Source organism: Dryobates pubescens, chromosome 1 (assembly GCF_014839835.1).
Source record: "Dryobates pubescens isolate bDryPub1 chromosome 1, bDryPub1.pri, whole genome shotgun sequence".
Classification (NCBI taxonomy): domain Eukaryota; kingdom Metazoa; phylum Chordata; class Aves; order Piciformes; family Picidae; genus Dryobates; species Dryobates pubescens.
This window is the reverse complement of record NC_071612.1, coordinates 46,289,690-46,303,671: the sequence shown is the minus strand read 5'-3', so window position 1 is coordinate 46,303,671 and position 13,982 is coordinate 46,289,690. Positions and strand designations below refer to the sequence as shown.

Here is a 13,982-nt window from a genome sequence, read left to right as displayed (position 1 = left end):
TAGAATGTTTTGGGTTGGAAGCGACTTCTAAAGGTCATCTAGTCAAACCCACTTGCAGTGAATGGGGAGTTGATGCTTTCTGCTCCCACTGTGGCGGTGCTGGGTAGTCTGGGTGAGGAGGAGAGGCAACTGAATAACCCAGAGATGTATTTTCATTCTTAGCAGAAGAGACCCATCTTTTTGCAAGACAGTCTGGGCTCTATTGTTGCAAGCTGCTGTAACTGCCTCTTGTAAGAAAAATGCTGAGTATGTCCATATTCAAAAAGCTGTTTTATTCTCTAGGTAAATCAGAAGGTTAAACATGTAGAATATGATAAGTTTTATATCCCTGAGATCTCCAGCTTGGTGGATATTCAGGAGGATTATCTCATGTGGTTCTTACATCAGGCTGGAATGGTAAGAGGTTTTATGTACAGTCATGAAATAGCTGTCTATGTTTGTGTCTCTGTTTGTAGATCTGTATTCTTAACATCCTTAATGAGAGTGTAATGTATCCAGTATAGGAGCACCTGTATGTTAAAACTCAGTTTTGGGCACTTGGTGATGTGCCAAAGTTGACTTAAAACAAGGCTGTCAGAAGAGCTGGAGCTCACAATATTTAATTAATACTTGCAACAATCTCTGTGATTACTCATGTGAATTTCTTTCGGTCCTTGGGGATTAATTCAGTCATCAGAGACCTCAGGAGCCAAATCCTGTATTCTAAAATTATAATTTTTACCCTTTACTTCTGCTGTTTAGGCAGGTATTGTGAATAATGTAGCCAGTGATCTTAAAATGTTGCTCTGTAAGAGGAGGCAGTGTGGCGTTCTGGCTAGGGGACTGAACCAAGCCTCAAGAGATGTGGGTTCTATTCCTGGCTCTTCCAGTAACCTGCTGGGTGATCTTGGGTAAGACCCTTCACCTCTTTTATGCCTCACTTTCCCATTTGTAATAAAGGAAGTAACTAAGCCGAGGGCTGGAATATGCTGTGTAGGAAACCAGTCAGATTAATTTAATTATGGCAAAGAAAGGAATCCCAAGTGTAAGAAAACACCAAAAAAACATCCTCCAAGGAATGTTGCAAGAGTAAACCCTCATTGTAGCAAGAATCTTTGTGTGTGTTTTCATGGACTTCCTAAATATTGTGTGCTGTGTCCCCCGTCCCCTGCTTTCTATCATTTAAATAGTGGTGGTCTGTGCTTATTTTTAGTGAACAAAACAACAAAATACTGTCTCAGATTTATGTGGCAGTTGTATTTGATATGGCTAATGAAAGGAGGAATTTGCAGGGGTGGTTTTATAGTCATATTGTGGTCTTATGGTCTCTCCCGTTCCGCGTGATGCCTGTCTTGGGGGTAGTTTCCTTGTTTTACCTATGGCAGGCTATCACAGACTTTTATGCTGTTTAGTCCTCTTGGTGACTTTTGATGTCAAGTTTTAAATAGGATTTGTGCTTTTTTTCTTTTTTTTTTTTTGAGTAGGAAGTTCTCATGCTTTTTGTTGAAGAAGAAAAAAAGACCCTAGATTGTTGCTCCCAGAGGAGAAAAACTTTCTTTGGGTCACCTTTGAACTAGACTGTCCAAAAAAAAAAAGATACAGGAGACAAAATCAAGAGTAAAAGATTCTCATCCTTCTTTTTCTTTTTTCCTTCTTTTTTTATTTCACAGAAAGTAAGACCATCTATCATGCAGGTAAGATGATTTTTTTTTTCATGAGTTTCATTTAAAGAAGTGCTTTGGAAGCTGTAGATAGGAACCAACCTGCCTACCTTTCTTACAGGATGCTGTGACACTCTGTTCTTACCCTTTCATCTTTGATGCTCAGGCTAAGACTAAAATGTTACAGACAGATGCAGAACTACAAATGCAGGTAATCCTCCTCTCTCTTTTCCTGCCCCACTTCTTTTGTCTGCCTTTAGAATAGAATAGAATAAACCAGGTTGGAAGAGACCTTTGAGATCATCGAGTCCAACCTATCATCCAACACCATCTAATCAACTAAACCATGGCACCAAGCACCCCATCCAGTCTCCTCTTAAACATTTCCAGTGATGGTGACTCCACCACCTCCCTGGGCAGTGCATTCCAATGGCCAATCACTCTCTCTATGAAGAACTTCTTCCTAACATCCAATCTAAACCTCCCCTGGTGCAGCTTGAGACTGTGTCCTCTTGTTCTGGTGCTGGTTGCCTGGGAGAAGAGACCAGCCTCCACCTGTTTATAACCTCCCTTCAGGTAGTTGTAGACAGCAATAAGGTCTCCCCTGAGCCTTCTCTTCTCCAGCTAAGCAACCCCAGCTCCCTCAGCCTCTCCTCACAGGGCTTGTGCTCCCCAGCTTTGTTGCCCTTCTCTGGACATGTTCCAGCAAGTCAACATCTTTCCTAAATTGAGGGGCCCAGAACTGGACACAGTACTCAAGGTGGGGCCTAACCAGTGCGGTGTACAGGGGGAGAATGATATTGATGCCTGCAGGGAAGGGCAGTAGCGTGTGCAGCACTTTCTTTCCACGTATGGAAGAGCAGAGTAGGTGGAGAAGCTCTTTGCCTTGGATGTTGCAGAGGCAGCACTTGATGTCTTTCATTTCAAATGTTTGGTAACATCAGAACTGCCAGATGTGCATGTGGTGGGAATTTAGGCTGTATGGGGAAGGAGTACTCCTGTGCTTACGACAGTCCAAGGATAAGGAGAGAAGAGCTGTAGGGCTGGAAGAGTAAATGAGCTTTCACGTAAGTGGTCACTCATTCCAGGTTTCTGCCTGGTGCAGGAGGACCAGTTGTTGGAAGTGAGGGCTCAAAACCAACTCCTGACACTGTTCATGTTTGCAGTCAGCAGCTGCTGTCAGCAACTGACCTTCCCAAATGCAGTGAGGGGTGCAGACCCAAAGCTTTCCAGGAGTGTGTTCACATCAGGTGTTCAGACCCAGCACCCTTACTCTGTAGGTAGCTGCCAAGCCAGCTCCTAGCCAGGCTGTGACAAGGACAAATGGCCTCTGTGCCTGTGCAAACCTCCCAGTGCCAGGCATTTCTCAGGTAGGTGGCCCTTGATAGGGACAAAGCATTGGATACTGATCCTTCATCCAGTGTGGCTGGGGTCTGGGACTAGTCCCATCCTCTATGAAATTATTTTTCTGAGATCTTTGGTTATCAATTTCCTTCAGGGTGGACAACAGTCACCACAGTTATTCATGGCCATGGTGCTAGTTCCATGTAATATTCTTCTCTTAGCTTTTCTATGTTCACTTGAACTCGCAGCCCACAGCAAGGCACAGGAGGCTTGGCTGACCCTCAGAAGCTGGAGTTGCATCCTCTTGCTTTCAGTTTGTCACCTTGCATGTATTTTCAACTGTCCCATTTGTGAGCAGTGCACTGCTGTCAGGACAGCAGACTGGTAAGGGTTTTGTTACCCTGAGAGACAGGATCTTTATGAAGACAACCACTTAGAGGCCAGAGAAACCAGTATTGCTGTGAGTGCTGGAATGGAGGAAGCCTGCTTTCTAGTGGGTTTCTGCCTCAGGTTTAACTGACTCTTAAACTGTTTACAAAGATGAATTTGCTGTTTACTATGGACAGAATGACTATGCTGTTCAGGATGAATATACTGTTTGTGATCAAAGCTTTCACTGGACTTCTTGCCCTAACTGACTCCAGAAAATCCATGTAGGTGTATACTTTGAATTGTGTGTGATAGGTTCCCTGGTGCCTTGCCAGGAGCAGTTGTCAGCTGACTCCTTACTTGTCATGGTGGTAACCTGCTTTCCCTTGTGGACTCTGACTTACCAGACTGTGTTCATGATGAGTTTCTTGACTCGGTAAGAGCATGAATAAAGCCTCTCCCCCACCCACCAGTTCTGTGTTAAAAAATGTTTAGAAACTTGATCTTTCTGTTGCTTGCATTTGGTGAATCAATCATCAGATTCAAAAAGTGTTGATGTGGCAAATGGGAGGTGTGACATGACAGGTAGGCATGCAGGCACACATGTTTGTACAGGGTGAACACATAACCCTGGCGCCCTGGGGAGACTAAGCTAAAGGAAGAGTTATCAGGCATGTAGTTTTTAATCAGTTTTCTTCTATAGGAAGAAAGGAGCTGAGCAGTGGCTGTTTTTTTCACCCCTGTCTTATTTACAGGTTGCAATAAATGGTGCAAATTTGCAGAATGTCTTTATGCTTCTCACCCTGGAGCCTCTGCTGGCCAGAAGCCCCTTCCTGGTACTTCATGTTCGAAGGAGTAACTTAGTTGGTGATGCTTTGAGGGAGCTGAGCATCCATTCAGACATTGATTTGAAGAAGCCTCTTAAAGTAAGTTTTCCCCATGCCTTTAGCACACTCTCATCCAGCCAACATTTCTGCAGGCTTTCAGCTGTTCACATTACCACTTCACCAGTGAGTGGCTTCTCTGTAGGTGTAGCACACAGGGACATTTGATCCAGTCAGTGTGAGGGTCTTTCTCCTCTGACTCCTGGAGTGTTTTGTCAGGGAGCAGTTCACAAGAAGGCAAGCAGGGAGTTTAATATCTTCCAGATGTGCATAAGTGACAGGGCAGGGACCATTTCTGTAATATGCAGTCTCTGTTTTGCTTTTCTGCAGGAGCAGACCTCTTAAAATGGGATGTAGTTTGAGAGGTTGCTACAAAATTCTTCAGCTGCTGTCATGTTGGGTGGTTGGGAGGACAGGTGGTTACTTACAATTTACATGAGGAGTGGATTTGCCACCTCCTGCTCCCTTTCCCTCCCTGCAAACAGAAACATGCTCATGGGTCGCAGGGGTTCTGGGCATGTTAAGAGAGATTGCTGTGTGTGGTTCCCAATTAGAAAGACGCCTGATTCACTCTGTCTCAGCTCTGCATCCCTGTTATTGACCTTCTTTTTCCACAGGTCATCTTTGATGGTGAGGAAGCTGTTGATGCTGGAGGAGTGACAAAAGAATTTTTCCTCCTGTTGTTAAAAGAACTTCTCAACCCCATCTATGGCATGTTCACTTACTACCCAGAGTCAAACCTGCTGTGGTTTTCAGACACGGTAAGACCTTGCCCCCTGTTTGTGTAAGTTGGAAGTAATATGTTGCATTTGAATGACAAGAGTGTTAGAGGCAAACTGTGTGAGTTGATCATCCTCTCATTTTCCACCTGTGACACAACGCAGCTCTCTTTTCAGTCAGCACAAATTAGCATAGGTCCATTAACTTTAGTGGAACAGTGATGGGTGTGCCTGTTAAGAAGTTGCCTCTTTATTCTTATGCCCTAAAACCCCTTGGTTTAAGGATAGTTAACAGAATTCTTTTCATGAATGTGATAATCACATGCTGTTTACAGAGCGTTAGGTCCTCAGGGCATTAGCATACTGTGCTTCCCTTGCTGTTACAGCTAAGTCACTTAGTCATGCTTCACTGTCACCTTCAGGGCCTAAACTTGTTAATGTTTTATGTAAGGAAGCTCTTAAATGGCAAGAGATGTGGTTTGTGGTGAAAGTTGGTTGGGTTTGGAAGAGTATGGAGTGCAAGTTCTGCACCTGTCAGACAATTGTGCCAGCTGTGGTGACTGAGGTCCTTTCTTTCATCACCTTCCTAGGTAGCAAGATGGGTAATGGTGGTGTCAGTTTTGCCTTAAGGTGCAGCTGCCCTGGTGGGGTTGGTTTTTTCTTGTTTTACTTACTACATTTTACAAGGAAGGAAATGACATAGTACCTTTTTTCACTTGTAAATGCTGTTACAGAGTAGTTACTCCTCATGTTAATGCTGTAAAAATATCTTGTGTCACCAAAAGCAATGACAGTGTAAGTACTGAAAACGATTCCCATATTTACAGCATTTAACAAATACAGGGGAACTGACATAACCACCGTGGGAGTATAGATGTGAGTGAATGAAGGCCAGTATGCCAGCACCCAGGTTGGTGTGTGGCATGATGGTTATGCATAAGCTTTTAATAGAACATCAAATGGGTGACAGGGAGAGAATCATTAACGTTTTCTTGCAGTACATAGACAGCAAACATCAAAGCATTGATCTCTAAATGCAAAGGTATGTAGAAAGGAAGCAAGAAGCAGGTAGGGAGCAGCAGTTTCTGTTTCCACAGCTGCTCATGGGTTACCAAAGTTTCTGAGTCTTTATTTCTGTGCCACGTTCCAGCAAGGAATTTGCAACCAAACTGGGACCTGATGAGAGCTCTCTGATTTTTATTTTATTTTTACTATTTAATTTTTTTTGGTCCCAGTTGGAAAAACCTGAGCTGCTCTTCTTGGTGCACAGGGGAAAGGGGACGGTGCGTTGCATCAGTGACTGCCTCTCATCTGGATTTGTGTGGTTTTGCAGTGTTTTGTAGAACACAACTGGTTTCACTTGATTGGCATCATATGTGGTCTTGCAATATACAACTTCACAGTGGTAGACCTTCACTTTCCATTGGCTCTGTACAAAAAACTCTTGAATGTGAAGCCCTGCCTAGAGGATTTGAAGGAGCTATCCCCTACGGAAGGAAGGTATGAAAAACATGTGCAGCCTTTCTGGGATGGGAGGCCATCCAACTGAGAACAAAAAACGCCAGGCTGGTAGAAGCTGATGAATAAAACACGTCCTGATCATTCTAAGTGACTGATTAATTTGGAGAGCTGTTATCCTAGCAAAGTACACAAGGCCTAATGTCACGTAAGATGTCTCCTCTCTCACAGACTATGAAATCCATCTACTTAAGCTCTAACCTCTGTACCCACCTTCCCAACCCCCAGAAACTGTATATCGACACCTACCAGACTCCTTGGAAAACAGGGGTGGGGCCTGTCCCTCCACTGTGTGGCTGCATGTAGTCATCCCAGATCCTAGCTTCAGCCTCCCCCTTAAGCCAGGCTTGGATCAGCAAGCACTGTGTCTCATGACATATAGCTCAGGATGGAAGCTGTGCATAGGACGTGAACTGTCCCATTTCTGAGCCAGTGTAACTCTGGCCTGCTCCTATGCTGGAGAGAAGGAAGTTGAATGGAGTTAATGAATTACTTTTTTCTAAATGGTGCATTGAATATGTTCTGCCTAATTGCCTGAGATTATTGGTTCCCCCTGACACTGAAAGTTTCAGATTGCACTGCTCGACTGCTGTTGTTTTTTTTTCTTCTGAGTTGCTGTCTGATCTGTCCAGGCAAAGTCAGCTGCATTTATCAATAATGAGGCAAAATGCCAGGAAGGCAAGAGCAAGGTTTTAAGGGACATGAAAAGAGTATTTTCTACATGATGAGAATACATGTATAATGTACACTTTAAGCCTCTTACTCTATTCCCTTAGACCTTTGTGTAGTGATGGCATAAATACCTAGCAGCCCTTAAAAAGGAAAATGTAGTGTTCTTCTAAGGCTAGGATCATTAAATGGGATTTGTGTACTAGGTAGGCATGTCTTACATTGATAATTTGTGTGAGTTGACATTTATCCTACTTCTAACAAAGCATCTCTTTTCCAGGTGTATTTCTTTATTGGTAATAAAGAAATTCAGGTGACTCAGATTGTTGCAGTCCTATTACCAAGATGTATGATGCAGATTACTTTTGCTGAATTTCTTTTGCTCTTCAGATGTATAGCTTTTTGACTTTCTGATTCCCCCCCAATTCATTCCCTACCTGTTACACAGGAGTCTTCAGCAACTTTTAGATTATCCTGGGGAAGATGTAGAAGAGACATTCTGCTTGAATTTTACGGTAAGACAACTCTAACACATCAGTTCTGATTGTTACAGTAGAGTTGAAGCCCATCTACTTATTCATGTGTATTATGATTTAGTCTAAACTATGCCTGTACTCAATGTTGATGTTAAAATTATTTGCTTTCAACTCCTTTGTTCTTTTGTATGTGGCCATGAAAACTGAGTTAGTAAGGAGATTAAGCAGAGTAGTTTTCAATATAGCTTTGTCACCGTGACATGACTTAAATGCCAGTGACCAGCTTCTCGCGCTAGAGAGTACATTGCCATCGCTAGCTTGATGCTTGAAATCCTAACACAACTTGGAATTTTCCTTGCTGCTGTTACAATATTAATACTTTTTATCTTAAAAATTTACAGTGAGTGTACTTGATCAGACTGTCTTAGAAGCAAAATGCTGGAGGCTATTACTAGGAGATGTGCTGAGGAATGCTTCCCTGTGCTACTACAACAGTAAAAGAATTCATTTTTTCCCCCTAGCTAATAACCTAGATGCAATAGTTTCTATTATACAGAGGAGATTCCCCCAAATGGAGAGTTTTGCCTTGGTGTACATTGGAATATAGAGTGTGGCCCTCAACATGTGCAAACGTTTAGAACTCACAAAGAGCTTGGAGAGTAACGATGTTGTGTCTATGTTTTCCTCCAACTCGGGTAGTGTGAGGGCTTCTGTGCTTCAGGGTCTTTGCTTTATATTCCTGGTGCTCTATCAGGTCTGAGTGATGGGTTCATCTTAATCTTGATCTGTGTCCTTGACTCTCTGTCTGGGTCTGCCTAGTAGAGAGGAAACTCTGCTACAGACTGTGAAGAAAATCCTTACTGAGCTAGGAAAGTGTTGTCCATTTTCTTGTTTTGTAAATGAGGAAGCAGAGAAAGTCTGTTAGATCAAAGTTAACTCTGGATTGGGTCAGACCTGGCTCTGACTGTTTCTCATGCAGGCCAGAGTTGCAGCTCAGGATGAGGTAATGAAGCTGTAATGATAGCAATGCAGACTGTGTGAAAAAAGAATACCTTTGATGTAATATGAAAGATACTTCTCTAAGTGCTTTTTGTATGCTAAAGGACAGTCTTACTTTCCCTGTCTTGCACTAATGTCTTTGTCTTCATACATTATGCAGATTAATCTGCTAAAACTTGTTAGTTTCAAGGTTTGGGATATCAGTTATTTACTAATAATTCATCTTGCATGTCAAGATCTGAGCTGCTTTTGCATGTGGCAACCTGAGAATGGACCCTTTTGCATTTTTTCCCACGTAGCCAGTTTTGTATGTACGGAATCCATGTTTGTATTGGCACTCTCCTAGCTCAGGCCAACACAGGAAGCTGTCTGTGGTCATTCCATCTTGTAGTGAGAGCAGAAGAATTAACCTACTGAGCTTATGTTACAAAAAGAAGAATCCTTTTTATTGCCAGAGCGTGTGGGCCTACTTAAATACACAGGGGTTTAGTTACCAATTTCTTGGGGTTTTTTTCCACATGAAATTTACCTCATTCTTTTTTTTCCTTCTAAGTTTGTGTTTAGATTTAATAGTAGTCCTACAGCAAATGTGAATGATGGAAGGTGACAAAGCATGCAGGGCATTTGGAGCAGAGGAAAAAATGTTGAGCCTATATCTTTTTCCCTGACTTGCCCTTCCCATGCCAATAGAATAGACTGGAATTAACCAGGTTGGAAGAGACCTTTGAGATCGAGTCCAACCCATCACCCAACACCATCTAATCAACTAAACCATGGCACCAAGCACCCCATCAAGTCTCTTCCTAAACACCTCCAATGATGGTGACTCCACCACCTCCCTGGGCAGCCTATTCCAATGGCCAATCACTCTCTCTATGAAGAACTTCTTCCTAACATCCAGCCTAAACCTCCTCTGGCACAGCTTGAGCCTGTGTGCTCTTGTTCTGGTCATGATCTGTGAAAGAGAACTCTGTCTTGGTGTGGGTGCATGACCTAAAGAGCACTTCTGGTATAATCAGTTCTCTGGTTTTGTGTAGATCTGTAGGGAAAGCTATGGTGTGACAGAGCAGAAGAACCTCATTGAAGATGGAGACAAAATTTTGGTACAGAAGGACAATAGGTAAGTGGGGAATGTATGGGGGGTTGACTAATGCTTGTGATGGTCAGGTGTAATGCCACAGAAAATTTGAGCTGGAGTGTGGGAGAGAATTAGAAGTTGCTGCAAATGGTAGGACTGGTTGTGCAGACGTTACTGGGTGCCAGTGGCACTTGGGACTGAAGGCAAGTTTACATCGTCTTTCCACCAATGCTTGGCAAATGTCCCACACCCTTCTGGGTGGATATCTTCCCTATAAAAGGCATCCATCTAGTCCCTTGGTGGGTTTTTTCCTGGCAAATCAAGATTGCAACATGGCTTTGGCCTTTGAATGATAAAGCTTTCTGATGGTTTGGAGAGAAATTATGTGACTAAGACAGCTGAGCCTGGCAAACATACTGGTCTGTAATTGTAATTATGCAGCCAGAAACACTTTCCTTGAGTATTCCTAATAGTGGACTACCACCCCTCATGAGAGCTGTAAGACCCTGCTGTATACAGATTCTGTTTCTGTTTGAACACCTGAGTTACTACTAGCACAGCTACCCTTCTCTCCACCCCCATCCCCCCTTTTTTTTGAAGGCAGCTAAACTATTTTCTTCTCATAATCCTGTAATTGGATTTCTACCAATGCCTTTATTACTTGAAGCAGTGTTCAAATTCTTCTTTGCTGGCAAAACAGTGTGATCCAGTGACTAGTCAGCAGCATGGTTATGGGCTTGTGCTAGGATTCCTGGCAAGCCTGGAGATGAAGTCATTTAAGTTATCAAATTAACAGGAAAAGAGTTCTGATTGTGTCTAAAGCCATTGCTGTCACAAAAGCTTTGTCTGTATTACCCTCTTTCTTACTTTAATACTGCCTAAAAGGGTGGAATTTTACAGCTAAACTGCTGCCTCCATGAAAAATCCACGAGGAGGTGGAGCAGTGTGTCTGTCACCCTGCAAGGATAGGATAGGCTTCAGGTAAATAGAGGAGAGCTTAATGTACACTTGCTGCAGTGAAGTAAAGATGAAAATGCTTAGTGATTCTATCTTTTAGGTTTCTAGGCTGGGCAAGTACATTCAAATTTAAAACAACCTTTTTTACACTGTGTAACATACTGGCCTCAGGGGAGGGACAGGGATTTTACCCTAGGAGCACCCAGGTTAGCTCCTGCAAATGTTTATTAAGTCAGGATAGGTAACAAGAATATCCTTAAGCAGAAAGGCTAGTGTGTAGCTCAACCAGCTTAACACATTGCAAAATGCAATTGCTTCAACTGGACCAGAGTTTTGAACTCAAGCTAACCTCTAAATCCAAGTCTAGACATGGCTGTCAATTCATCTACCTTATGGTGCCTAATGACTTCCTCCACCCTTATGTTTAGAGGCCAGGGACCAATTTGCTGCCCTCCTGGCCTGAATAGTTTCCTGTGTACATCTTTGATGCCTTTCCTGCTTGAGGAAGGTCACTGGGAACCGAAGAAAGCACGGAATTGCTTTGACTCACAATCACCAAGTAGGAAATGCCTGCATTTTCCTTTTCTCCTTTGGAGTTCATACTGGGTGTCACAACACAAAATGTTCTTGATAGAGCTACTATCACTGTAACAGCCATAGAGGTACTAAGCAACAGTTAAGTGCTTAATCGGCTTGATTTTCCTTAATGCTCAGGTGACTCTCAGGAAAATGGCAATAAAACAAATGCACTGGAAAATAGCACACGTCCCCTCCCTTCTTTTCCAGCTTTTTATAAGAACACAGCAAATATTTGTCAGTCTGCTTCCTTCTTTTTCTTTCTCACTCATCCCTTGCTGCTTTTATATGGCATATACATTGAGAATTTCTCTGCCACAAGCCTAAAATGCTTCTTTTGGTTGTGGTGTTCTCAGCTAGGGATAGAAAATAAGCAGATCAGGGAACACCATGGAATCTGGTATCTGAAAGTGCAACTGGGAGCTGTTCTTAAATGTCAGGCAAAAATACCTCCACCCACAGAGTAGTTTCATGTCCCAGTCTGCCACACTGGCAAAACCAAAACCAAACCAACCAACCAAAGGAAAACAAAAAACCCAAACCAAAACGCCAGGAAAAGCCCTGACAAGGAAAGCCCCAAGTGACCCCAAATAAACCAGCTGAACAAAAAGTCAGTGCAATCATTTGAAATATTGCCCCTGATACAGTTCTGGGGCTGCATTTGCACTCCCTTTGTGGTGCTTTGAGAACAGGACAGAGAGTAGAGTAAAGATGCTTAGCCACCTAAAACACCCCCAAGACAGGATCTCACCAGAGTCTGCCACAAGCTTCTTTGCCAAAGATTAGAGAACATTGTGTTCTTGGGAACCTTTGAAGCAAAAGAGTGTTGGCATTCTGAGGGGAGTCATCCTTTGGTTAAACACAGGACTTGTGTGCTTGGAGTACGAGGCACAGTGTGAAGGTGGACGAGGAGGCCTCTGTGCTGTTAAGACTGTTTTCTTGCTCTGTAGTAAGGGATGTTTCTTGACTTCTTTCGATGGCTTTCTCTTTGAGGAAATCCTGCTCTGCAAAGACTTGATCTGAAACTGCAGGGCAAATCCCTTCCCTCCTGGCCCCCATTGGCCTGGAGAAGTGAAGTCTCTAGGGAGAGCTTAGAGCAGTCTTCCAGTACCCAAAGGGGGCCTAGAAGAAAGCAGGGGAAGGACTTTGGACAAGGGCTTGACACTTGAGGAGAGCAGATTGGGACTGGAGATTAGGACAAAACTCTTTCCAGTGAAGGTGGGGAGACCCTGGAACAGGTTGCCCAGGGAGGTTGTGGATGCCCTCTCCCTGGAAGTGTTCAAGGCCAGGTTGGATGAGGCCTTGGGCAACCTGCTCTAGTGGGAGGTATCCCTGCCCATGGTAGGGGGCTTAGAAGTAGATGATCTTCAAGTTCCTTTCCAATCTAAACCATTCTATGCATCTGTGAACCCTGGGCACCTGTGGACTGAGAGGAACTGAAGGTTATTTCCTGGACTTCCTGAGCATAGGGTTGCAGGAGGTGTGCTGTGGTGGAATGTTCCTCTGATGACTGAATCCTGGTATTTGCTTAACACATTCTCTGTGCAGGCCATGGGTTCTGTAGGGAAGTGTTTGTTGGCACTTTGGCTCCCTCCCAGCCCCACAGGTGACTGGATGCAAGGCCACTGGGTGGGTTTACTGGTAGAATAGAGCCTGGGCTGCTAGGGGACCTCTCATGCTGCTACTGCTGGGGAATAAGCAGGTGCATGGTGGTACTTGCTGCCTAATACTGTCCATGTTCTAGTGATTTGGCTTACAGAGAGGAGGCCAGTGGGCTGAAGCTGTTGGAGACATCTGCAAAACACATTACAGGCAGAAAGAGGAGAATTTAGCAGTGCTGCTGCTCAGGCATATAATTAAAACTGCTTTCCTTTGCCTGCTCTCTCTCTCACTGCACTAGGAAAGAATTTGTTGAAGCCTACGTAAATTACATCTTCAACTTCTCCATCCATGAGTGGTACACAGCCTTTTCCACTGGCTTCCTGAAAGTGTGTGGTGGGAAAGTCCTGGAACTCTTCCAGCCCACAGAGCTCAGGGCCATGATAGTTGGAAACAGTAACTACAACTGGGAGGAATTGGAGGAGGTAAAGCTTCCCTCTTGTGTTGTTGTTCTTTTTTGCAAGCGCCAGGACTGCACACTTGCAGGAGGTGGATGTGAGATTGTGATAAGCCACTGATGGGCTTTTTGATCTTTTCTTTTAAATGCTCCTTGTGCACCTTGCTCCTTGTACACATGAGAAGATTCTTACTGGGCTGTCTTGCTACCGATAAAGCTCAGTGAGGAAATTCAGGATGAAAAAGGTTTCATCCCAGAAGGATAACAGACGGAACTCCTTCTCACCTGTCCTCAGACTGAAGGGAAGAGACAAAGCTGGGCCAGTTCACTGCACAGGGGCAAGAAGTAGTCAGCCAAGGGTTCAAGGGGGAGACTGGACACCCCTTTAGAAGTTGCACAGTCTTCTAAAAATGCATAGATGAGCTCTGCCTCAGCAGTGAAAGTGGCTTTGCAATGCAGAACACACGATCCTGGTCATGAGTCCAGCTGGTGAACAGGCACTCCAGGATTCCTCGTGGCACATGCAGTTAGCTGGATGACTGGAAGCCTAATGCCTGCCTTTTGCTGGGTCTTTGAGCCATGCAACTGCCCACAACCTGTCCTGTGCTCCATTCTGTACTTGTTGGGCATTTCTGGTATCTAACATCAGATCAGAGATCAGGTCTGAGTTGTGCTGAGCCTTCGTGTTCTGGTGCCA

General features: G+C 43.9%; 1 protein-coding gene across 1 annotated transcript in view; it reads left to right on the top strand.

Moving 5' to 3' along the window:
* Positions 1–13,982, top strand: part of LOC104298056 (probable E3 ubiquitin-protein ligase HERC3) — a 51,435-nt gene that overhangs the window by 34,295 nt on the left and 3,158 nt on the right. The window contains exons 15-23 of the mRNA XM_054164943.1: positions 283–396; positions 1,650–1,673; positions 1,762–1,851; positions 4,109–4,279; positions 4,855–4,998; positions 6,290–6,456; positions 7,592–7,658; positions 9,656–9,738; positions 13,130–13,313. Coding sequence (XP_054020918.1) covers positions 283–396; positions 1,650–1,673; positions 1,762–1,851; positions 4,109–4,279; positions 4,855–4,998; positions 6,290–6,456; positions 7,592–7,658; positions 9,656–9,738; positions 13,130–13,313 — 1,044 coding nt within the window. The remainder of the gene's footprint in view (positions 1–282; positions 397–1,649; positions 1,674–1,761; positions 1,852–4,108; positions 4,280–4,854; positions 4,999–6,289; positions 6,457–7,591; positions 7,659–9,655; positions 9,739–13,129; positions 13,314–13,982) is intronic.